A 27,210-nucleotide genomic window follows, 5' to 3' on the forward strand; every position below is an offset into this window, starting at 1 on the left:
GTATATTATATGCGTAAGCTAACTTAGGATAACCATACAAAGTTTTAGTTTCTATATTTCACCTCTCCTTACGAGATCCGAAGGTTTATAGAAAGATAAATAATTCATTTATTTATTCCTTTTTTTGATTTCGAATTTTAGAGATACCCATCCAATAAACAACAATTTAATGAAAATTATCGCGCACAACCAGGAAATCCAACACAATTTTTTATTAATTATAATTTATATAACGTTTGTGATATGTATATCAAAACTACTTATGCGTAAAATAAAGTCGAGATGGGCACGCATTGAGTTCAAATCTTATTATCTGATTTTCCTTGTTATTATTAATGTTATGGAAGTTTAGTTTAACCTCCTAGTTTACATTACCTATACTGTTAAATATCTTACCAGAGATTATAACTGTATAATTTTCAATTGATACATGTATATTCAATAAATGATGGAAAAAAATGTATTGGTAAACACCGGAAGTCATTTAGCATTGAACGTTATACAGTTTTCTATTGAAAGCGAGATACTATAATACTATAATATACATTATACACATATTCAAAAACTCAAAATCAGACAATAAAAATCATCGAAAAAGGTAGGTGTCAGACGTCAGTTAGTATTTCAGGTGAATAATAATGACAATAATTTAAGCCAATGTTCAAATGATAATGATCAGGGGTAATATGCTTACAGTGCTGTGTAGTAAAAATCGACGGAGTCGTAGAATATTTTTTTTGTCCGAACCCAGCATTTCGACATTAATTCACATAGATACAACGTGCACAATAGTTTATTATAATATAAACAATAGACATACATATTATATATATATATATATATCATATTCGTATGGCCAACTTACTCAAATTAATTTTAAGAATTGAGGGGGGGTACTAGAGTGCTTTCGAATTCAAATTTAAATAGTTTAAAAATTTACCGTATAAGAATATCGAAGAGACATGAAACGTGGCATCTTACGTCATATGTGTAAAAGGGATATCATAATATACAAGATATAGTCGACTCTCCAGTCTCCATAATTCAAACCTTCAATAATTCAAAACCTTTGGTAATTTGAAGTAAATTATTGAAGATCCAGCGAAAATCATGTGGTAATTCGAATAAAAACATTACATTTATAAGTACACTCGGTAATTTGAAATTAAATTTTGGAAAAATTAGGCACTAACATGTGACAATGCGAAGTATCATCCGTACAACGATCGGTAAATCGAAGTATATTCACCAAATTAAAAAAATTATGAAAAAAATGAAACTTAATTCAATGAAGCAGAAAACCATTACAGATTTCTTCAAAAAATAATCATCTTTTGTCATAATAATTTAATTTATATAGTATAATTATTAGGTATATTAGTTAATTTACAATTTAAAAACAATATACAAATCTAGTATAATATTATATACCACTTGATTTGCTGAAATAATTAATAATTATAATTTTTTATATTACTTTTAACTACTCAACAATTCGAACTCTCGGTAATTCGAAGATTTTCAACAGTCCCATCAACTTCAAATTATAGAGAGTCGACTTTATAAGTGAAATTACATTATTATTACATACTAAATATTATTTTTTCCAATGTATTAATTTTAACTATCATTGCTGTGGCAAATTGGCAATGAAATATTTTATTCGACACAGCCGTTTTGTGACATCGTATTGTCCCGTATATATTTCATAGTTATATGCCTATAATCTATACATTTATAATTATTATTATAATTTTTCATAATAATAGAACGCTTATACAGGTGTCCCGTGAGGATAATATACCCATTAGTCGTTTTTTATCGTTTCATCTATAAACTAAAAAAAATATTAAAAATCGTGAGAGCAATAAAAATAAAATGTTGAACGGTCAATATTTCTAGAAAAATAAACTTTATAAAATAGGTATCTTTATTTTTTCAAAAATTAAAAAATATATTTTTTTAACTTTTTTACCAAAAAATAACTGAATTAAAAAAATAAAATACACGACACCCTTACCTGTGTGAGTCTAATAAAAAAAAAAAAAAAAAACAGATTTATGATATATTTATTATCTCAGGAGATATTGCAATGGGAAAATCTTCGCGGGACACTGTCTATACCGACCAATCAGACAAAAAAATACAAATTCAGTTTATTTGTCAAATTACAGTTATTGATATTTAACAAATTATTTATGAATATAATATGCATTCTGCTATATACATAACGTTGCCTACGATAAAAAAAAAAATTCTCAAATTAGTAGATATCTGAGTAGGTATTGTATAAAAGAGCAGTTAAGGGCCGCGCCACACTAGAGCGGTTTTGACGCGCGGTTTCGTGGTTTCGATGGCTAAATGTGTATACAAAATACAAACACGTGAAATATGAATAGAATAATTTAATACGATTTTTTGGGATGTCAGGAAAGATAAATGAGCAATGTCAATAAAAACAAAATGTTTTTTTTGTCGTGTTTGTATACGGCCATGTATAATATATTATAATATATAATAGTATGCTGTGTATATGCGAATTCCGAGTCTTTAATATTGTGATAAGGGAAAGAGTAAAATAAATGTAGGTATAAGAAATAATAATGAAATCGTACGTCATTTATCATAGAGAAAAAGTCAACGGACACGACTTCGATGATGGAGAGGAGGGTAAGTAATGCGTTTTTGCTTTTCGTTCGAATCGTTCTTAGACAAAAAAGAAATATGACTGCCTACAAAGGTTTTGTTTCTTCCTACAACTACAAAATATACAACTAGCTATTACTACCACTACAACAGCTACAACGGTATACTCCTTCTAAATGATAATAATAGTAATGGAAAAACACATTTCCTACTAATAATACACATAGTGTCAGTGTGTCACATACATACATGTGTGGGCTTTTAATGGGAAAAGAGACGTAACCTTTGCTTTGGTAGATTAAATGACTACAACAACAGAAAACGGAAATATTACTAATGTCATAGGGAAACGACCAAGAGCAAAGCTATACTCGTACTTATTGTCGTGACACGACGGGGATGGGGATCAAAGAAAGGACTGCGTCGGTATTATAAATTTATCAACATAATACATTTGAGCACCATCGGGGGATATTTCGGCTCGAATGTAAATGTGAAAACGTACTTATAGCATAATAGTATTTTTTGTGTCATGTCTTCGCGTGTGGTGTTCTTCAATTTGAAGTTAATATTTAATTCGGACGATGGAATCGTCACGTAAACAGTACTCGAATTGGAAAAATAAAAGAAAGGGGACTCCCAAACTTGAAAACAATTAGCGTTCTTTACAAAGATAAAATTCGACCTATACATTGGGAGTCTTTGCCCCCGTCACGTCCCTCAATTATATATCATCAACAAGAAGCAGATGAAATATAATATATTAATACAATTGGTAACATTTACCAATAATTAATCTAAATATTATAATATTGTCACTTATTAGTTATTAGGTAACATAAAATTAAAAAGTAGATTCTAACATTTCTTATCAATTTCTTTAATCAATCAGAAATTGTAATAATGATAAATAGACAAGAGACTTTTAACAATAGATTAAGATATTATGCTTATATCTTAGACCGTGCTTTTGACTGCGTTATCAATTACCATAAAAAAAAATCATTAAATTAAATATTAATATTTTAATGAAATATTGAATAGGTACAAGTGTACGAAACTATACGAAATAACTATCACAAAATTACAATACTATATTGAGAAAATAAAACATTCCATCCCCATTCGAGCATTGCACGTGATGCGAAATGTTTTGTGATCGACGGACGACGATCACATAATATTTACTAATTTTATTACGTGTTGTAAAAACGCGCTCTTTGCTCAAACCCTCCTCCTATTGGCTCATAAATATAATAAACAGAATACATTTTACCACGACCAAATGATTGTATTCCTATATTATAAACATTATATTTTTGATATAAATACGGCTGAGGGGGAGGGTTATAACACCCAAAACCCCCCCCCCCCCCTGGCTACGCCACTGCATGACACACATAAATACACAATGCAGGTAAGGGTAACTATAGTATGTACATTATAATATTATATTAAACTCTGATGATCGCGTCTGCTTGCGAGTGTATGCGCATGCGCATATTTATGTATAATAATATACGAAATCATAATAACTTTAATACTCGGATAATAAATTCACGGCGGGCGCGTGTGTCCCGTAGGGCTGGCCCCAGTTTTCCACAGTTTAGAACCCCATTACCAAGAGAATTAAATTTAGCTTCGGATATTATGATCCATAATTCTAGAGACATACAAACGGCGTATAATGGTACGGTAGACTTATATTATATCAGACATATATTGATATATTATAATATTATTGGATCCAATAACATTCAAACGAACCGTATAATGACCTTTTGGATGTCACAAACAGCCATTTTCAGGACGACATTTATGCGTGAAAAAAAGATCCAACGTTATATTACTTATATTATAATTATTATCATTATACACAATATTATTATCTATTATTATACACGACGACGAAATAACTATTTACACTGGAATATAGGATATACGATATACCTATCACTTGTTATTTTTATTTTCACATTTATAATTATTTTTTTCAAGTGTTTGCATATTATTTTATGTCAATTTTTTGTATACTGCACAGTTTTATAACTGTCAAATCGAAATATTTTAGTTATCCGATATGTATAAATTCTATGAATTAATTTCAATGAATACTATTGTCGGCAAAAATAATTTGTTCGGAAACCACTAATACAATATATTATTATGTCGGTTCACATTTTTTAAAGAAGGGTTTTTAATGTTTATGATTATGAGTATTTAATATTTAGTTTAATCGTGATTTAAGATAATATGTTATTCTATTGATAGAATAATATCAATAAAGCATCCGCAATTAGATAACACACGATTAAATATTGTGTTATATCATACATGTTAATTGATATTAATTTATAATTCGGTTTTAATTTAATATAATATTTAACATCCACTGTAAAAAATAATAATCAATAAAAAACATTAATTTTGCCGTCTATTACTTAAAAGTTAAAATAATTTATTTACGAAATTTTATTCAGTTGCTTATATTTTATCATTTAGCCTTTATTGTTTAATAGTTTTCATTATCAATTATTGGAAAAATTAATAAAATAGAATTAATAAATGGAATTTGGTACATAATATCGTTGAATGGTTGTCAGAAATAGTTAATTTTAAAATGTTGATTCTAGAGGCTTTTAAGTATTATTTGTTGACGATACACTTTTAATCGAATGAGATTCAAACGATGATGAGTAGAATAAAACAACTAATCAAATTGTCATCAAATTAAACAAGTAGGGGAATTAAAAACTTTCTGGAAAAATAAATAAATACTTTTTTTGTTTTGAAAACTTCAAGAATTGCGAGATTTTATTAAATAAACAAGAATGGATGCTTATCAAAAATAGACCTTTTTGGAAGCCCGCTGGGTTTTACAGAAATACAATGATACGAAGACGATTTTGGTTAAAGAAATAGCTAAGTCTGCCGTAATATTGAACAAAATTAACTTTTTACAGTGTGCGTGTTATGACGTATTATTAACCTTAAAATGAATCAAAAGCATAAAATAAAATTCATCAATATCCCACTCACAATATTATTAATCTATTTATAAAAGCAATGAACATTTCATCTCAAATATTTTTTCATGTCATATTATATACAGTACTAAAAATGTTTGCTATAATAATGTTCTCATTAAAAAATAATTTATGTTATACGTTGTATAAGTATCGTTTCACTTAAAGTCTAAAGGTTTTATATCAATCTCTAGAATCTAGATAATATTACGTTTGTATTCACGAATTATGTGTAATTACGAATAAATGTCGTTGCAATTTTGTTCAATGAAATATTCGGGAGTATTACAATGTACAATTCTCAAAATGCAATTATTATTATTGCATAATATATCAATATTTATAGTAGGTTTCGTATATATATTTAAGATTTTTTTTAAAATAAATATTGAAGTTTGAAAGTGGGTAAAATAATAATAATAATAATAATTATTATTATTATTATATTATTTGTATTTACTTTCTTGTACAGTGGGATGATGGGATGTATAGTTATATTATGATGCGTCCTTGTGCATGATGGATATAATATAATGTTAATCTTTAAAAAGTGGAAAATGTATTATAACTCATAAGCATTATAAATAATAATAATAATGGCAATAAATACAAAATTTATTTATCAGAAATTAGTTCTGAATAACTTAATTATGTTCATTGTTTTGTTGGTTAAATATTTTTATTAAATTGTCTTATTTTTTAAATTAAGTAAGTCAACATGAAAATGAATTATTAAAATGCGTCGTTTGTGATACTTAATATTCATTAGTCATATTAAATAATATAAGGGAAAATATTATAATATCAATAATATTGTACTCAGATATTCAGAAATATAAATTATACACTATTTTTGTTTGTATTATCATGTTCTAATAAACAGGGTGATTGATCTAACGATTAAATACTTTATAACTCCTCATTTATAGTCATTGTTATGTGTTAAATCAATTACTCCGTGTTCCCAAACACTCGGTTCAATATACGTTTTTAATTTTTTTTTTTATTATTATTATGGAAAGACATTGGGAACAGTAATACGTATTTTAATTTAATTTTGATTTATCTTTTTAAATTTACAATAGCACATTTTTCGGCTCTTTCAATAGGCAAAAAGAGATCGTTTATGCTATTGATGATGTATTTAACCATGTTTATAGGCATAATTTATTGTTGAATGAAAGATATTTTTTTTTTAAACAGGGACGGTTTAAAATTTTAATACAATTTGAAAATGTCAAACAATTTTTTTCATAATTTTATGATTATGATTTTAAACTGTATTAAAAGTTCAAAGATGTTTTTATATTCTTGGATATTACGAACTATAAAAAAAAATACTATGCTTTTCGAAAATGTGTTTTTTTATTAATTAGATGAAGTATTATTTTTTAATATTGTTTATAGGATAATGTGATACTATATTCATCATGACTCTATTTTAGAACTTATAGTAACAAAAATTATCATATTTAAAATATATATATTATAAATATAAATTAATAAAAATGAATAATAATAATCAATTTTTCACACCAGTAATAGGTTTTTAATTTTCAATGTTATATACAAATGTAGCTCTTGAAAATTAGAAATCGTGTTCTCAAAATGTCGTAGGTGAAATCATAATCATTTGTTCAAAATTAATCACTCTAATTTTAAATGATATCGAATAAATACTATAATCATGTTCGAAACCTTTATGAAAAAATATTGAGTAAATAATATGAAACATGTTACCTTATAATATAGTACTATAAGTTTTGGTACGAGTTACCTAAAATGAGGTAGGTATTCACTATTCACTACCATTCAATATTCAGTACAGCAGAGTCGCACAACGCACTTCAATCTGATCGGGATAATGACGTAAATATATAAGATAAAAATAAATAACGCATATAATAGTTCCAAATAATTTGGTCATAGATGTTTTAGTGATTTGGTTATACTTATGACACCTTAACCAACTGAATAATATCGACGCTAGTGGCTTAACTACAAAGGGTGCTGAAACATTCCCGAATTAACTCTGCACTCATCGCGAATTCCATGTCGTAATTTAAAATATTTAGATTAATAATCGTAATTTTATTTTGTAAGAATTAATTATCAATTGCTTTATATCATGTTAATCTCTATTTACAGTTTTAAACTATAGAAAAATTCTATAATAATCTATGATTTCAGAATATAATACATTCTAACATGGAGTGTTTAAAAGAATAAATGCTTGTTGCAAAATATGTTTTAAAAATAGTACAGATTATAAGATTAAAAAAATATATAAATAAAGAAAAAATTCCTAACTTTTATAAATTAATGCTGGTTGCATTAACCTGCATTAACCTTTATCCTTGTTAACGAAGTATTTCTTTAACGAGAAGATTAAAAAATAGCTGAAAAGTAGTATGGATTTGGCGTATTCGGGATTTTTCAATGAACGTGGGGTGTAAGTATTTACGTCACTCATCCAACCTAAAATAATTACAAAGACCATATTATACCTACTTGAGTATAGCCAAAATGGTTTTTCGAAACATTTTGCGGTATAAAATATTCAACGTACGATCAGAATTGAATTTTTCGAAATTTACAAACATCTTCCGTCGCGGAATGAACGCCTCCGTTATCCCGTCCGAACGATTCAACGGAGTTGAACGCCTCATTGTGGACGACTATGATACTGGTAGGTACGCGTTAATAAAACGGATACAACATAAATCTCCTGAAACGGACTCCGATGAGACAGCATTGGCCTCGTGGGTTCACAGCGCGATACATTAAATATCGTTCAGAATAAAGCCGTTATCGCGAGCATGGGATTATTTTACTCGTTTAAGAGCAAGACAAAGACAGACGTTAATTTTATTTCGAATTTTAAACCGCGTTGAAATCGTTATTTCTGGAGTCCATCGTATGTTTTTACACTCTCCTCCCGACCGTGGACATCCATCGTTATTCATTTATTAATACTCCGGCTGTATTTAATAATATATATGAACACTGCAGTGATACTGCATATTCATGTCGACTTTTGCAGTTTTTATTTTACTGGTAGCATTTGAGTTTACATTTAATGCCGTTCGCAATGCCACCACATTACTGTTTATATTTGCACCGATTTATAGCGGGGGAAATATGGAACTTTCAATCACTGTATCAATTATATGTATATGATATAATACGACGCCATCATCACACCGTATTAGTTATCGATGGTTTTCTATACACGATCTGGATAGGGCAAATTATAATTATGTTTATCGAGTAAATTTTTGGGACCGTTTTCTCGAATGCAGTAATTGAATTCATTCCTTCGTATACGAAGTGATGAAAGACGGTGAAGGGGTTGAGTTCAATAAGGTGAAGTCGAACATCGTCAAAAAAATAAAAATATTTGACAAATAATTAATGATTATAATTTAACGTGATGAGTCCTGAACATATTATTATACTAGTGGCGTTAACCCTCCCCCTTTCACACGGGAGAAGTTTCAAGCGATTTAAAATATATACATATAAAGGTACTCACCACTTCGATTTTCACTGTCAGCCGGCTTCATTTGTATCGGATGATGCATCTATATAAATAACAAAAAAAAAAATACAATTTTTATTAATTTTAACTCATTAAATGTCAAACATTTAAATTCAATTGAGGGTAATCATTGGAGCTATAGTGGCATTGGTACTTGACACGATTTAAATAAAGCTTTAAGTACACATTGTAATACGCGCATAAAACGACTTGATGACATTTAATCTTTTGGTAGAAAAGATAAATAGAAATCGGTTTTGGCAGCAGTTAACACTATCACACAATATTTTATATTATATATTATTATGTAGTATATATACGTATACATTTATTGAATAAATGATTTTGGTACTTGATAATGTGTATAATATAATATAATAATATAATTTACGACTATTAAATCTCCGTGAAGGCAGAGCTTTTATTTTTTTAATGCGATTACGAGCCGCGAAAGGGCCCCGTACTGTATATTATTCGACAGGGTTTTGTAGGTAGACATTATTATACCATAAAATAATATAATGTGCAATACTAAAATGTATAATGGATTGTATACAATATATTTTATAGGTTACAGGTACACCGTCAAATCGATAATAATCAAATCGCATAAATCGTCGATCGGTTGTATTGTTTTGTACAACTGTTGTAACATGTCGAGTCACTTTTAGCTGTCGAATGGTATCAAAGGATTTGTACGTTAAAAAATGATGAAAGTGAATAAATTATATTACACGCGGACCGTCATTGGACGGCGAAAACAGACGGCGCGTGGCGTACCTATATACCTATTATTAATAATAATAAAATAAAATCGATACTCTCGACTATGCATAGGTATAATATATAGACTATGGACAACTATATATACACCACAGGGAAACATGAGGTGGATAGAGGGCCTATTTTTTTCTTCTTATAGTTCCCCAATGACCTCGATCGAATTGTTTTCACATTGATTTGACAAAGCGTATGTTGTAATATTTAATGCATGCATGTTTGATGTTTGTGTAGTGGTCCACTACTAGTCGATCATACTATACCAGGGTATCATACATTCATACTAACTGCTACCAGCTATCTGTCTACGATAATAGTATCGTATGACTATTGCTAAAAGTAAGTATATCATACGTCATAAAATAGGTAATATTCTTTTATTGTTGAGGTTATATGAATGGGTTAGTTATATTATTGTATGAGAAATAAATTAATTTATCGTTCGCAATCAATCACTACTGTACCACAAAATAAGTGAAATTTTGTGACCATTATTATGTAATTTCAGATTCATCATAACCCGAGTGACCTGCAATGTAATGCAATTATAATACAGGTCCTGGATCAAAATAATAACGAACGCTTGCACGTGATTCGCGGATAAATACTCGCCGATAGATGGATAAGTTGTCAACTATTGGTATACATGCTGCGAAGACCATCCATCTCTGTACATAGTACACACTATACTATACACATTACATAATAATACAATATATAGTATATAAACAAAAACCTCTTTAATTTTAATTTTATTTATTAAATAATGGATAAACACCCTGGATATCACTATTGCATTCATGTTCATTGACGCTCGGGATTAAAAAATACCTCTTGTGGGTAAAACCTGTTTATCTAAATCATATATATTATATTGGTTTTGGAGGGAAGGTTTGGATAATTTGATTGACGAGTGAAATATTTTAAAAATTAAAATAAAAAAAACCATTTAATTTTATTTTATTTTCTCACTCTCCTCTAACGACTTAAACTCGCAGTAATAACTCACGATTGCGATTTTGTATTTAAATTAAATTTTCTGTTAAATATATCAATCTTAGCTTGTATTAAAGTTATACGCATGAATGATTTGATAAATTGTTTCATAATTTTTATATTACGACATCGAATCTATTCGACTGTTGAAAATTTGTTCATGAATATTATCGTAATATTATATTACGTCACATTATCGCAACCTGGGATATAGACATATAGCTTGTAAGATAATATTGTACAACATATATTAGATGTAATTAGTAGTATGATTTGAGCAAGATTGCACTATTGAAGTATAAACACATTAAATGTATATCTAGTGTATATAATGTTGACCATATTGAATTTATTTATTATTTACATTATAAACACCCACATATGGGCAAAGTATTATGTGCAGTACATAATACTAAAGTATAATAACTAATATACAGTATTTAATCAAAAGCTTTCATTCAAAATCGGATAGTACGTCAGTACCCAGATACTACTTAAATGGAAGATAAGTAAATGCTTTTAAAAAATAAACGACAACATATAGGTCAATTGCGAATATCAGTATTATAGTACTATATAATGTGTATGCGATTGATAAACGTATAAAAATTATATCTAACCACTATTATACAACATCGCTTTTTAGGTTATGGAAATACAATTCAATAGTTAAACATGGAGTTAGACAACTATGTTAGTTACACGTAGTACTTTTTTAGAATAATTTAAAAATCTAGGATGATGTTGGTGCGGTTATATTATATGATAGGAGCCATGTATTAAATTTTCAAATCTTAGATATAAAAGGAAAATTTTTTATGAATTTCTAGCATAAAATAATTTATGAATTTTCGTGATTTTTACGTATGTTTGTCAAAATTCAAACTTTGAATCCTTGTTAAAAAAAATTGTGAAAATGAATTTATTTTATTTTCCAACTGCTATTGTTAAAATGTGTTAGAAGCCTTGTATTAAATTTTCAAGCTTTTCTACCGAACAAATAAATTTTTATCGATATTTATAGAAAAAAAAAAACTAAAAAAGTTGAAAAATTAAAATGTCAGTAAACAGCACAAAACAAATATAGAAAATGCCTATATAAACATTCAGTGAAAATTTCAAGTATCTGCGGTCATTTGTTTTAGACTTTTAGAGTTACGCCAAAATAAGGAAATTACTAAATGTGAAATCCAGTGAAAATCCAATGTTGTAAAAATTTAAATTTCAAATGCTCATACAAATTTAATTTGAATTTCCGGTAGACTTTTTATTTGTGATAAAGATTGACAAACTTGTAAGGAATATTGTATTAAATTTTCAAATCTTGGATTTAAAAAAAAATAAAAATAAAAAATAAAAACACACATCATGGTAAAATCAATACATTCATCGCTCCGCTCAGAACTTAAACTTTTATGAAATCTTTTTCATAAATATACCAGAGAACACGTAATACATAGGCTGTTTTGTAAAAAATCAATACTACCTACGATATACATAGATATAATGTTTATCATTTATTATGAATTAAGATTTTGATTTATATTTCTGTAATTAGGGCAACAAGTGGAAACAATACTGTGGTTTGAACTATAACGGTATAAATACATCGGAAATAACTATAATATATTATTAAGGCGTATAAATTAAAATATTGATTTATTATGGCCATATTTTTTTAGCAATCTACTTAATATGGTATCCGTTTTAGGAAAAAAATAATATCACAAGGCATTTCTCCTGGGAACTTATATGTTCTTTTTTGGAAAAAATTCACCTAGGTAACATGTGCGCTTGGACTAGAGAACTGAGATTCTCGGGGGAATACAACGTATATGCACGTGGACGAAAAATGTATGGGAAAAGAAAGGAAGAATCTCTAACTGACGGTATAATAATTGAATTGCGACAGGATAATAAGAACGCAAGAAAACGGATAAAGAAATAATAATAAAAATAAAAAAAGGATAGAAAATTGTGGCTAAACTTTCGGTTTGGATTCTACTACTTATTATGCAGGAAGAAAAAAACTGAAGGTTATCCAAGACCGAATGTTTATTTACATACACAAATACTATATACTTACATAATATATAAATATATTATACTATTGCTACTGTTATATAATTATGTATATATATATATATATATATATATATATATATATTATATATCACTATAACTGTACCTAAATAATAGGTATCTATATACATAATACATACTCGAGTAATTTCGTAGTTAAAAAGTTTTAGAATGACGAGAATCGTAATAATACTGTTGAACGTTTCCATATATAGGATTTAGATGGAGATTGGATATTATGAAAGGCATCGCGACGTGGCCTCGGCTCGGTGAAAAGAATTCGGAAGTTGACGGAGAGGTTTTTTAATAAATAATTATTTTATTTGATATATTATACGGTTCAAGATTATTTAAAGTGGAATGTTAAGTCACGACGTCAACTACATGACGTTAACCAAAGCAATTTATATAATAATTTATTCTGTATTTCACGAAAAATGATGTATTAAAAATAAATATTATATATTTCCAAAAAATTTGTCAAGGTTAAAAAAGTCATAGAAAATACAATTTTATTTTATTTCGTTTTTATTGCATATTATATGCATAATAATATAACTATATAAAGTGTTGGCATGCGATCGTATGAACAGGGAATGATCCTAGAAAACAAATAGTAATAACATTGAGTATAGATGATAGTAATGGTAATAATTAAGGGTACGTCTCATCCACACGTGTTGTCGTTGTCTTACAAGTTCGTAACATGGTTAATTTTAATATAAGCGTAAAGCTTCGGTCTCTACTACATCGTGTAGTGTTTCGTATATGTAATATGTACCTACTACCTAGTCAATGAAAGGTTGGTAACACGTTACCCACAAGTTAAATGTATTAGACAATTAGACACAGTAGATTAGAAACAAGGCTTGAATTTACCTATTGTTAAACTTAAATGTAACAACATTATCTTTGGTTTATTGGAAGTGTATTTTCCATATTTTTATATTTTTGTAGTTAATAAAGTAAGTATTAATCTAGATGAGAGCTGCTGGACACACATTTTCAAAGGTACGCTATTCTTTTATTGCGGTAGCCGTACTTGTATAATTCTTTAAAATAATTTACGGATGAAACGTAAGTAAAATGCAATTATAAGATCTTGGTTGTCTATTTTTTAACTGTGGTACGTCATTGATAATAATTTATAATAACGATTAACGATATAATTTAATATTATAAAATAATTGATCAGCGATTTGTCATGGAATCGTTTACCTAAATCGACTAAATACATATTTATTTAATTGTTTTCCTCTGTGACATTAAATCTAGACTCTTAAATAATAATAATAATAATCATAATAATTCTGCTTAATGCGTCCTATCAATGGATTTTCAGATCTCCGTGTTTATACAAAATATTATACCCCGGGGGCCTTTGAATTAAAATTAATAACTATAATGTAGAACACAAAAGACACAACGGTGAATACGTAAACATTAATATATGTTTCACACTAATAATAATAATATTAATTCATTTGGCGTTATAACTTGTCTCTATAACTTGAGCTAAGCTTTTTAGATTCGTTTACTTATACGGCTATAATGTATATGTATATAAATTCAAAAAGCGCTTTCCACATTAAGCTGTTTATTTAGACATTTACGTGAGTAATTTACAGCTTGATTGACATCTATTTAATGAAGTAGAAAATGGATTGTAAAAGTATATTTCGCTATTATTCAAAGAATAGATAGAGTGGTGGTCGCGCACTTACACAAACCCACATACATAGTAGACATAAATATATATATTATAATAATATAGGTATACATAATTTATGTCATAGTTTATCGATTAACTTCCCTCGAGGACTTATAGACTATAGTAACTAAAAATATAGTTATCGTATGAGGTTTTTTTTTCAAATTTCCAAAGATTATTATTATCGTTGTATATGTATAGTACATATTATGTAAGATATAACAAATAAAAACTGTACTTATACTTTAAACATTTTCTCGTCGGAACCGATTCGTCATTGAACGTAAATTGTATACCTTTTTATTATTTTTGTCGTGTTTTTATTTTTATACAATGACTTATTCAGATTTCAATGGTACTATATAATATGTCAGCCTTCGTGCTTTTAAGGCCTGAACTTTCCCTCGGAAGCATATAGTGATCATTCTTCTTGCTACATACATCAGGGAGGAAGACTAATGACTTTTTTTTGTTATCCAAAAGAGGTGGAGCACATTGAATTTAAATCCATGTACTTATTGAGTATTGCCGTATAATATCAAACGAAAACAAATAATAATACGTAATTCAGTTAAAAATGATAAATTAAACAACTTTATAATTTGAGATAATGATAGAAGGTTTAATATTACAATATTATATTATACTTCTTGATCGGCAGTTTCAATTGTTAATATATTTTTTCGTTTTATTAATGTATTATTAGTCGATTACATGAATATATTATCCGAATTCACGGTCGAAAGGTATAATAATAGTGTACCTGATTATAATTTATTTTTGTAGGTACCTACCTACATACTAATACTAAAAAATCTTAGATTTTTTTTAAAGAAATAACCCTCAGCAACTTGGCCATCGGGACAAGATACATTTTTTTTTTTTTGAAAGGTGTTACATAATAAAAAAAGAAAAGGTTTAATAACAATAACAATAAATGCCTAAATTATAAGAGTAAAATAATAATAATAAGGTTGTGTTTTAATCTTAGATTATAATATAATATTATATAACATAATAGGTAGGTACGTTATTTACGGATCATATTATCAAAAAAGTAATTGTAAAAACAATATACCTTTTTTAATATTATATTATTATATTATCATATTTACCAGAACAATTTCTCGTCCAATTATTTTTTACTACGTCTATGTGTCCAATGTCTTAGTCGCGCTTTTCGAATATTTTTTTATTTGGTTTGCTGAATAATCGTCAGTGTCTTATTTCTGTAGGTTGGTAGTAAACCTCGTAGTTACTTCGAGCATTTGATAAACGAATTTTATTTTACAGTAAACTTGGTGAATGAGTTGTCGTCATACGACTTTTCCCCCTACCCCGCCTCGCCGTTAGACAGACAAATCAAAAGCTGTAATTATGATATAATACCAATATGTATTGATGTATCATGATATACGAGTAGTTATTATTGTGGTACCTGACGATAATGAGCTTGTTCACATAATCATGACATATAATAATAGGTCGATACTACTCGTATTAGGAATTTAGAACGACGATAATTTAACAGCATACGCATACAGGGTGTATCTGGAATATACGAGTATACGACATGCTCATATTCAAACGTAATATCTTATATTATATACCGGTATTGGAATATATGTATTTATGATATAATTTTACATTTCCAAAAGTCCTTGTCTACATTTATAGGTATGCTGCGTGATAATACGATAATATGCAAATTAAATTTTTCCCCTTTCTGAACGATTTACTTGCGCGTTTAGGTGTGCACCAAAGTCCGCAATGGCATGATGGTCGAATAGATTGGAAGATAAATAGATATATATTATAAGCGTTAGGTTAGTCGGTATATAGTGGATAACGCGGGGTGGTGGTGAGGGTGTGCGTGGAGAGATCATTATAAAATGCTCTGCGGTGAAAAATTCCTTTGTGTTGAGAGCGATTTTTTTTATCTTGTCCCTTTTGCCCCGTTTCAACGACGGTTTTTGTGTGTTTCGGTCCGCTGGTTTCCGTGGAACGCCTTGTACCAGCTTTGTAAAAACAATATCACAGAACCGGGGAGTGCTCGCGCTATCGAAACGTCCCAGTGGCGGCAAGCGATTAATCTTGCTCTAATTGATTTAAAACGGCGGAATTAGCTGTGGAAGCAATATTATTATATAGATACGTAATCAAAGCGTTTTTGTCTGCCTATCGCGGTAGTGTTAGTGTTACGATATAATAATATACAGACAATGCAAAATAATATCCGACCCAGAATCATTGGATGAGAAAGAGCAATAGTTGTATAATAATTATGAAGTATAATTATATAATATATACCGTGATACTAGTGACACAGTGTAAAACTGTTAATTGTAATAATGCCATAAAACAAGTGAATTAAAAATAAATAAATAAATAAATAAAATTATATCAATTTGTCATAAACTTAAGAGATAGATAGAGAGAGAGAAAGATTCTTACCCCTGGCAGCGTCTTGATATTGTGCAAAGCATTTTGAGCGTCAAGAGCAGCCTTTCTTGTATAATACGTTACGAAGCAACATCCTGTGAACAGACAAAACGATACAATTAGTTAATTGTTAACAAATTCGCGCACGGGCTTCGTTTAAAAGTGGTTCAAGAAATGGACGTTAATCTTACGATGTATTTTGATACCCTATTTACTCACCAATCGATGTATGGTATACATTATTGGTAGGTATCTATGGTTATTTGCATCTATTATGTATTAATGTATATTATATAATAGCTAAGCTATATTCCTAATTTATTTCTAATTACATCGACGGGTTTAAGGTTTTATTATTGTTCCAACACACGGTGTTGTGATATTATTGAATTGTAATATACATAGACTTATCGGGTACTATATTAAGTATTGAATCAAGTAACACCAAAAAAGTCATCTTGTAAAAAACGAATGATCACACAAATTAAATGCCGAAGAAATCAAAATGATTAAAACGAAAAATGTTTCGGTTATTTCTATTGATTTTATTTTTAGGCAGTTAGCTCTTATATCTCTTATATACTACGAGGAGGAATAGCACAGTATTTTAAAATATAGATTCCAGTTAAATTGTCAAACGATTGGTTAAAACGAGCATATAATTTCGAGTAAATACAGTAATGGCTAAATCTCAGTATATATAATAATGTATTAAATTTGTTTACATCCGAGAAACGATTGTAAAAATCGCATTTTATAAGGACGAATGATTTTGTGTGAGTTTCTTTATATATTCGCTATATTATAAATCTTTGAATCGTTTTCCAAACCATCCCCCATTCCATCAAGACAAACTTCTTTCAAATTTCTTTCTTTTCTATACCATACATATAACATACTATATAGGACATAGGTACTATAATAATATATACTTATATACTGTGTACTGAATGCATTTATTTCCTCCCTCCCCCGTTTCGCTTCGTTTGGCCACATCGTGTACGGTACCCTCTTTAACTGCAAATCAGCGAACTGTGTCGTTTCCTTTACGTGGTCAGCTGACTTTTCTTCTTATTATTATTACTTTTGTCCACGGCGAAATCCGTAAGGAATAAATCACAATGAATTATCGTCAAAGCCATTTTGCCTTGTTTTATATTACTTCAGAAAAAAGACGGATGCGTGTACGTGCATATGCATACGTTTATATATGCGCCAAATCGCCGTATGTTGATCTGTTTTTTTTTTAACCTGGCGAGTTAAGTCATGTTCTACAAAACGTAATATATTTGGTATTTAATCTCCCGAAATAAAATTTTTGAAAAATGAAAAAATAAAAAAACGGATTTAAGATTTTTGAGTGACGTACTATGTTTATTTTATATGTATACAATATACATGGTATAAATTATACGTTCAAACATAATATTAATGCGATACACGTGCTTCATACTATGCAGATAAAAGACACGCATATTAAATTAATAACCGACAAAAACAATTAAATGAAAATTTCAAATTTGATTGGGAAAAATGGTTACTTTCTTTGATTATACTAGTGTACTTCGCAATTCACACCTCAGGTGTGTCATGTTTTTGGTTGGAATTTATTTTGAAATCATTATTTTATGAATATGATATTTACTTTATAATATAAAATGTGTCATTATAGTGTCACTGTGGAAATATAGCTCAAAAAGTTATGATGCTATTTTTTATATAAATAAAATATATATATCGTCAACATTTGTATGCGCAGATACTTTGTCCTTCCATCATCGCTTGCGCTATTGTCACCTAGCTATAAATTTATCTTTATAATATTATTTTGTGTGAGAATTTCTGTTTGAAACAAGATAAAGGTAAATTAGAATGTACTGGACGAGAACTTCAAATTACGCAGAATAGAATATTAATACAAAATTGGATGGATTCAGATTCCTGAAATATTAGAATGGATTTGTGCCGGAATATAATACTTTAATGACAAAGCTTGATACATAGTACAACAGCCAACATGAAGCTAGTAATTTCAATAAAAATAAAGTTGTTAATTATAATTTATTGTATAAAAATATACTGGGACAGTTGGGCGTACCTACAAAGATAATGAGTCTGAAAAAGTGAAGACCAATCAGAAAATAAAATTAAAGTAAAACTATAAAACACAAATCATTCATTTTTTAGTCAATTATTGAACTCGATTAAAATCACTTTAATATTGTTTTTTAAATGTCAATATTTAATTCAAACAATTTTGTGATATCCTATCACGTATTGTTTTATTAATTATCCCAAATAATTAAAAACAATTAGCATTTTTGGTATAATCAGTGAGAAACGAGAATTTAATTACTTTAACTGAAGAAATGAATATACATTATATGCTAAGCTCTTACTTATAATATCATTCATCTAGTAATGATTTAACGTTTCAGATTTTCTACGGTTGTAGAATATTGTTTATCCTACACAGCAGGATTTTTCTTCGAAATATTATTCCCCTGTCGCGCTTCAGTAAAAATTGATTCGAAAACTCAATGAGACGTCCAGGTCAAACCGTATATACACTGTGCACGACGTGTGTTTTTCGACGATGGTGGTCTATTTTGATATCACAGACGGGTTCAAAGGCGTTAAGATTGATGAGGCAACATGCGTGACAAAGTTAGATCGAATCTTCTGAATAATTCTGTTATTACCAGAAGAAAAAAAAAGAAACCTTTTGAAAAATCGTATTTTTCCACCCATACACCTATTTCATACATTATGCGACTACGTTTACGTACCCTATATACGCCCCAGACAAAACACGTGGCGGCTGCAGTTGCCCGGGCAACTGGTACGGTGATTTATAGAGTCAAAGTTCGATATTATTTGCCGGTTACACATGGTTGTTTTACAGTCTTACACGCATGGCGGTGGCGGAGGTGATAGTGACGTTTTCCGTAGAGATGGTATGGCCAAAATAGAACGGTGATGGTGAATCGGTTGAGGGGTAATAGTCGGCACGGGGTAAGGGATAAGGATAATCAAATTGTGTGGTAGGGGGTGCAAAAAGAATTCGGCGCATTTCCATATCATTATATATATATATATATATATATATATATATAATATGTGTTTCGCTAACGGTGAAATACCGTTGAAAGTCATTGAATTAATCAACCCGCGCACATTCCGATGGAATTACGTTCTGCTGTGCAGCAAAAGGATTGGGGGTACACACGTCGTTACGCTTTCGATTCCGTTAAAGCTCCCAATAAATTTTACATTAGTCGGTAGTCGGTTCACGAACATAATTTTTTTTACTTACCGTCTAATATGTACCCTTATTGACTTTATTACACATATATACGCATCAAGAGTAAAATAAATCTAGAAAAAATTCATATCGGGTAATCTACGACAATAATTTGTCGCTTATAGGTACTGTAGTTCAAACGTATGTGATCGATCGTTTCAGTGGACGCCATCAATAAAATACAATACAATATACCTATATAGGTACAAACACCGCAAATGGATATAATGTAGATTATAGGTGCTTAACATATTACTCTGCAATGTAGAACCACGCGATTAATTTTGTTTATCGTTTGACAAATCCTATTTCATTATTTCGTTTCGAAAAATCATTCAACTGCAGATTTGACTATATATATACGCGTTTTGTAATGATTTAAAATTATTATCAGCGATTTAAAACGCACAGCGAATAAATCTTTGAATTACGCCGAGATTATTGTGTTGGTGCTTTTTAAACGAAACGCATAGAGAATACTATACACTACTACTACTACTACTACTACTACTACTACTACTACTACTACTACTACTACTACTACTACTATTATTATTGTATTAAATTGTTTTTCGAGTACCCGGTCCTCATTCAAATGGGCACACAGAGATTATGTCTGATAATTCAAAAAAGGAATTTCGGTCTTCTTTTGCCATCCCACAATTTCCGGTGCACGCTAGCGTGACCCTTTCACCGATTCATCACCAATAACATCCGAAAAAAAGATTTACGCGACTGGAAAAAGAAATGGATTAAATCTTAGATTTAATTTCATCGTCCTTATCATTATATGTTCGTTTTCTAAACCACTGGAAATGAAACGAATGCTGACGTTTTTTTATATCTAATACATTTTTTGTTTCAGTGCGGTTCGGACGTCGTGAGTAGTGGAGGACGAATAACCTCGACAAACGATGTCAGTTTAAATTTTATGTACAGCAACCGCCCGATATTATTATAGGTATACCAACATAATACATAGTCAGCACATAATATCATGTACGTATGATATAGCTGATAGTGCAGTGTATGGAAAAGGAGGTGATCGTTGGGTGACGGTGATGACCTGTAAGGTAGAGGGAGTCTTACGGTGTACACGCAGAATGTGCTATTTTCTGTAACGCGAGTTATAATTATTATTATCCTTATTATATCGTCTCTCTCTCTCTCGCTGTACCGTCCGCTGCAGAATGCGTCAAGCGGTGCGGATTCCACCGAAACATAATTGGATCTTACGTGACGCGATTAAGAGACTTGCTGGAGACTGACAGACCATAAAAGCTATATTATACACCGCTTGAGAACCGGTGCTCTTGTATACATATAAAATATATACAAATATATATATATATATATATAGATATCAGATGACTAAGATTATTATACGGAAACTAAAACAGTGTAACGAGACAAATGTTCGTCGAAGTTGGACAATGAAAGTTTCCGTCGAAATGAGCCCCCCAGCGCCAATAAACAGCGCGTACCATCACCGACACCACCCCTCATCGTACCCTAACTGTCTACCATCCCGCGAGTATATAAAATACATACATATATAAACCCTTTCCTTCCAACATCAACGGCTCCGTCTATCACTTTCCACCCCTTGGCAGCCTTTTGATACACTCTACCATAGTACCATGCCATAGACGCTGCCACTCAATACCGAAAACAATAGAATCTGTCACATCGCCGATGCCGCCACTACCGCTATAGCTTTGATATAATGTACCAATGACGATAACACGGTTTGTATTATTATATATAATATAATATACCATACAGGACGACATTCGGTCGGCGAATTACGATAATGTTACACACAACAATAATAACAAATAATATAATATACAGTGCGCATTCGTCAATAAGGACGCCGCGAGCGCGTGTGACGACGGACGTCGACGGAAGTTTTGAGTCGAATTCGTAAGTGCACCCGACGTTGACATGTATTGTGTACAGTGGTGTGTGTATGATGTAAAATATTCTAATTACTATATATTACATATAGTATATTCACGACTCCTTTTTCTTTTCATTTCATTTCATTTCGAAACCTAAGCCTAAGAGAAGTTTGTGGAAGAAGTAAGAATATAGAATATTATTATATTAACCGTTAAATAGATGTAACACAACTACTTCAAAACTTGACTTCGGCGAACGTGACCAATCTGATTCTAACAATCAAGCTGGAAAATCACGTTTGCCGTATAAACGGAAATTTGATGGTAGTAACACTGAATAAAATGTATATGTAGTTTCATATTTAATTCGTTTGTACCTCGGAGGAAATAAGATAACAACCCATCATCCCTGTATACAATCATCCTAGTCGTCCGATGTAATGAAAAATGGTCGTTTTTTTTTCTTTCTCTATACCTACCTATATATATATAATAAACGTTTTGATCTGATAATTTTACCTCGGACTTACGATATTAGTTTAGTAAATCTACGCCTATATAGCGTTGCCGGCTATTTCAACTACCTTAAATCGAATGTTCAAGTAATTGGAAATGTAATTTTATGTTTTAGTTTTGGTGTATTTATTTTCCTTCTGGTATACTAAACTAATTGGGTATATGTTGCAGATTTTAAGTCTATGACATTTAATTTTAATAAATTCTTTATGTTATATTTTTCAAGTGATAAAATTATTTTTTTCTTTTATTATTAATAAACCATTTAGGTCAACATAAACCGTTGGAATACAACCATAATTTACAATAGACAGTATTTATAATGAACATGTGTGTGTGTGTGTGTGTGTGTGTGTGTGTGTGTGTGTGTGTGTGTGTGTGTGTGTGTGTGTGTGTGTGTGTGTGTGTGTGTGTGTGTGTGTGTGTGTGTGTGTGTGTGTGTGTGTGTGTGTGTGTGTGTGTGTGTGTGTGTGTGTGTGTGTGTGTGTGTGTGTGTGTGTGTGTGTGTGTGTGTGTGTGTGTGTGTGTGTGTGTGTGTGTGTGTGTGTGTGTGTGTGTGTGTGTGTGTGTGTGTGTGTGTGTGTGTGTAACCCAAATAAATCATGAATTAATATTTATACTTGAATACAATTTTAATTTTAATTAAATATTATGAATAATATATAATGTATTTATAAATATATATATATTTATATATATTTATTGATCTTAAGAACCCGAAATCTATGGCTATTATTACAGGTTTGTTTATAGAGATGATACATTTGAGTTACAATAATGGGATGACAATATTAGTTATAGTTATAATAATTAGTAAAATATTTACACATGTAATAATAAAATCAAATAATAATATAAATATAAAAAGCATTATATAATACAAATAAAAGGAAGATATTATTTATTTAGTTATTTTTTTTTTTATATAAATATATAATATACATATTATATACTACATGAATATGTATATGTTAATTAATTTAAAAAACAAGTAAGTTGCACAATTACTCGTAAACATAAAACAACATCTCATTTTTAACTCAAGGAATTTAATAACTCGTATAAAACAAAATACTTAAACATTTTTTTATAACCACATAAATTAAATATAAATATATCACAGAGTATTTTATGATAATAGCTGGATTTAACCGTAACGATACCGGGTTAAAATACCTGCGCGTACAAATTCAATATACTTTATTATTTCGTATAAAAAAAACACGTTTTAATAATATTGAGCGATATTGCTAGGTTAATACCAGGAGCACCACTTCTCCCATTTGAAACGTATTTTCATTTTTTTTTTCTTAACTACCTATAAGTTCGAACAAAGAAGTGGAGAATGTAATATTTTACATCATTTCTATTTTTCTACTCCTGAAGAGCAAAGCTGTATTGTTGAGAGTTGTATTACTGAAAGGCTACCACAAGAACGATTTATTATATTAGAGAATATATCCAAGACCCTAATGAAAGTCGTATTTTTTTTTACTTTTTTCCCTCGTGCACTTTTTCCTAAAAAACTTTGCTACTATTGCGGTAATCGGAAGCTCCCTGTCGCGTATAATATCGTTATTTCACAAGGGAGAATACAAAAAAAAAAGAAACATTATGCCTCAACTTGAAACACCAGTGCACCATTGTTTTCAAAGTTTTAGGGTCCTCGACGATAAAAAAAAAGAACGCATAACATTTTTTACGTTATTAAACACGCGATGACTGTAATAATTAATGTTTAATTGAATTTCATAGTGGTACTGTGCACTTGTGCCACTCGAGTTGGGGAGAAAAACTAAGGACGATCTTATATATATATATGTTTATGTCACATGCTTAACGAATTAACATATTATATTAAGATGTAATGCAGTCTGATGTTTTAGTAATATCGTTTAGCATTATTTGGTACATTGATTTTAAGATACGATTTGCATTTTACGATTATGCGTCGATCTACCATCGAGTACATATTTATTTTTTTTCAAAACTCAATAAATACTAAAACATTAACTTTTATTATACAACTGTAATGTCTATCATTATTAATTTGAATGTAATGTATTTTAAAAATAATACAGTATCGATATATTCTTTTCATATATATTACTCTATTCTCTCAAACGGGTAGTATACTAGTACCAGTATATTGTGTAAGGTTGGGTAGGTATTTGTGAAATATTTAATTCAGAAAATATACTCGAAGTCTTACAAGTGTTTCTATACTAATTAAATTTTCGTTTTTTTCCCTACGGAAGAGTGTTTTTTGCTTATTTTCAGAAACACATAATCCAATAAGTATATATTACATGATAGTTTGCAGCCGTCATTACGATAACTTATTTTTCTCGTTTATGTATTACGTAGTTCGTATGAAAAGCATGTATTTTAACATTCGTTTGAGAATTCAATTATTTTGAAAACATGTCAAATTACTTGATGAGAATACTACATAAATTTGATTTAAACGTTAATAACACGTATGCAAACCGATTGAGCACACGGCGTTAGACATAAAATATATAACTACACTTGCCATAATTGAGTAAAATGCAGGCTTCAAAAATACTAAGTCATCATAAACCTTTTCATCTAGGTATGTAAAATATGCAGGTTGGTAAGTGAATAATTCTGAATAAATAGCAGTTCACCTTAAATTTTAAGATGTTATTAAATATGACTGATGGCTACTGTAAAACACGGATGTGTCATATTAGTATATTACTACTTGTAGTAGTAGTTTTATACTATTGAGTTTGTATTTTTAAGAGTAGACTGCGTTCCGTAATATAGTTTTTTTCAGATCTGATAGAAATATCATGTAAAAAAATAAAAATAGTTGGGACTAAGGATTAAGTTAATTTTTTTTTATCACGTATTACTGTGTTTAGTTCGTCCGCAATCGATATGTTCTCGTAATTTTCAAATAACGTGACTTATCGTTGGTGTAGGGCTAGATGATGGGGATGTCATGTCGTTAATGAGTTTTATCGTATTTTATGGTAGAAGAGGGTAGTTGCTAGGTGGATATCATCGTCTTGATATGTTGGAGGAAGCGATGGGACGAAAAGGAGTGGTAGAAATAAGTGTATGGACAGGAACAGGGAAACGGAGTATCTCCCGTGGTCCTTAAAAGACACCCTTAAGCGATGAAAAATTGAACCTGCCAGCCATCAAAAACGAAATGTCTCACACACACACACGCACACAACAATCGGCTTAAGTCCACCAGAGCGATTTACTCCGGTTTCCGGAATCGTTTTTATTGCGCACCGTCAATAAGATGACAGGCCTCCCTTTAATTTTCCGGTTACTATATATATATATATATTATATAATATAGTATAAACGGACAACGCGTACATTGTGCACATACATAATAATATATATACGGTCTCATCGAAATTCCATTCCGACCACATAACCTAATCCGTGCAGCCGCCATCGGCGTGTGATTCGTCATCCGTTTCCGAATGGACGTCGGATTACACTGCAGGCGGCTATGAGGGTGGTTGGTGGACTGAGGACATTCCGATTAAACAATACATGTACGGAAAGTCTCTTCTCCTAAACGTAAGACATTTTATTTTTACGCGAATGCCAAATGCGTATTTTTAGATAATTTCATTCGAGGTAAATGCCGTAAATTTCGGCTCAAATAGCCAAAACATCATCTGTAGAGATACCTAGTTCATTAAAAATGTTCGGTCTTTAATCGAATAGCACTAGTCCCGTAGGACTAACGGTCTAACAGAGAGAGCATTTCGCTCAGGTTAGTGAACATCGAAATATCTAGTAGTAGTAGTAGTGGTGGTGGTAGTGGTGGTGGCACTGGTGGTTGTGGCAGTGGTATTGACGCTGTATATAATATAATATTATTATATACAACTACTACAAAGCGGGTTATCTCGTGTTCTGGCGGAGGACAAAAGCGCGATGAGAAAGCTCTGTGGTTAAGCGAGGGGGTTTCCGCACATCGTTGTATATCATACTCATACGAGTTTAGAATTCGATTACGTATACCTATCCAAATGCTAACCGAAGTCATACTAGTGCTGACAGATTTAAACGTTATTTAGAAGATAAGTCAATTAAATATTCCCGTAACATAACCCCATAAACACACACACATATATTATAATGATTTGCAAGTAGGTACGTATACTAATATAATATGGTTTGTATCGTATTATTTGTTTTAGGTTTATACACACACAAATAATATATTATGTTTATATATATTTAAGCATTAAGCTCGTTAT

At 30.0% G+C, this 27,210-nt stretch overlaps 1 protein-coding gene across 17 annotated transcripts in view; it reads right to left on the reverse strand.

Annotated features, from left to right (window-relative positions):
• LOC107168435 (CUGBP Elav-like family member 1) overlaps positions 1-27,210 on the reverse strand; it is a 194,864-nt gene that overhangs the window by 61,255 nt on the left and 106,399 nt on the right. For all 17 annotated transcript variants that reach the window (XM_089225092.1, XM_089225105.1, XM_089225101.1 and 14 more), the window contains 2 exons: positions 17,237-17,319; positions 9,208-9,256 (listed from right to left, as the gene is read on the reverse strand). In XM_089225092.1, coding sequence (XP_089081218.1) covers positions 9,208-9,256; positions 17,237-17,319 — 132 coding nt within the window. The remainder of the gene's footprint in view (positions 1-9,207; positions 9,257-17,236; positions 17,320-27,210) is intronic.

The sequence above is a fragment of the Diuraphis noxia genome, unplaced genomic scaffold (assembly GCF_037042655.1).
Source record: "Diuraphis noxia isolate RWA-SAM2 unplaced genomic scaffold, SU_Dnox_SAM2 contig0004, whole genome shotgun sequence".
In the NCBI taxonomy this organism is placed as follows: domain Eukaryota; kingdom Metazoa; phylum Arthropoda; class Insecta; order Hemiptera; family Aphididae; genus Diuraphis; species Diuraphis noxia.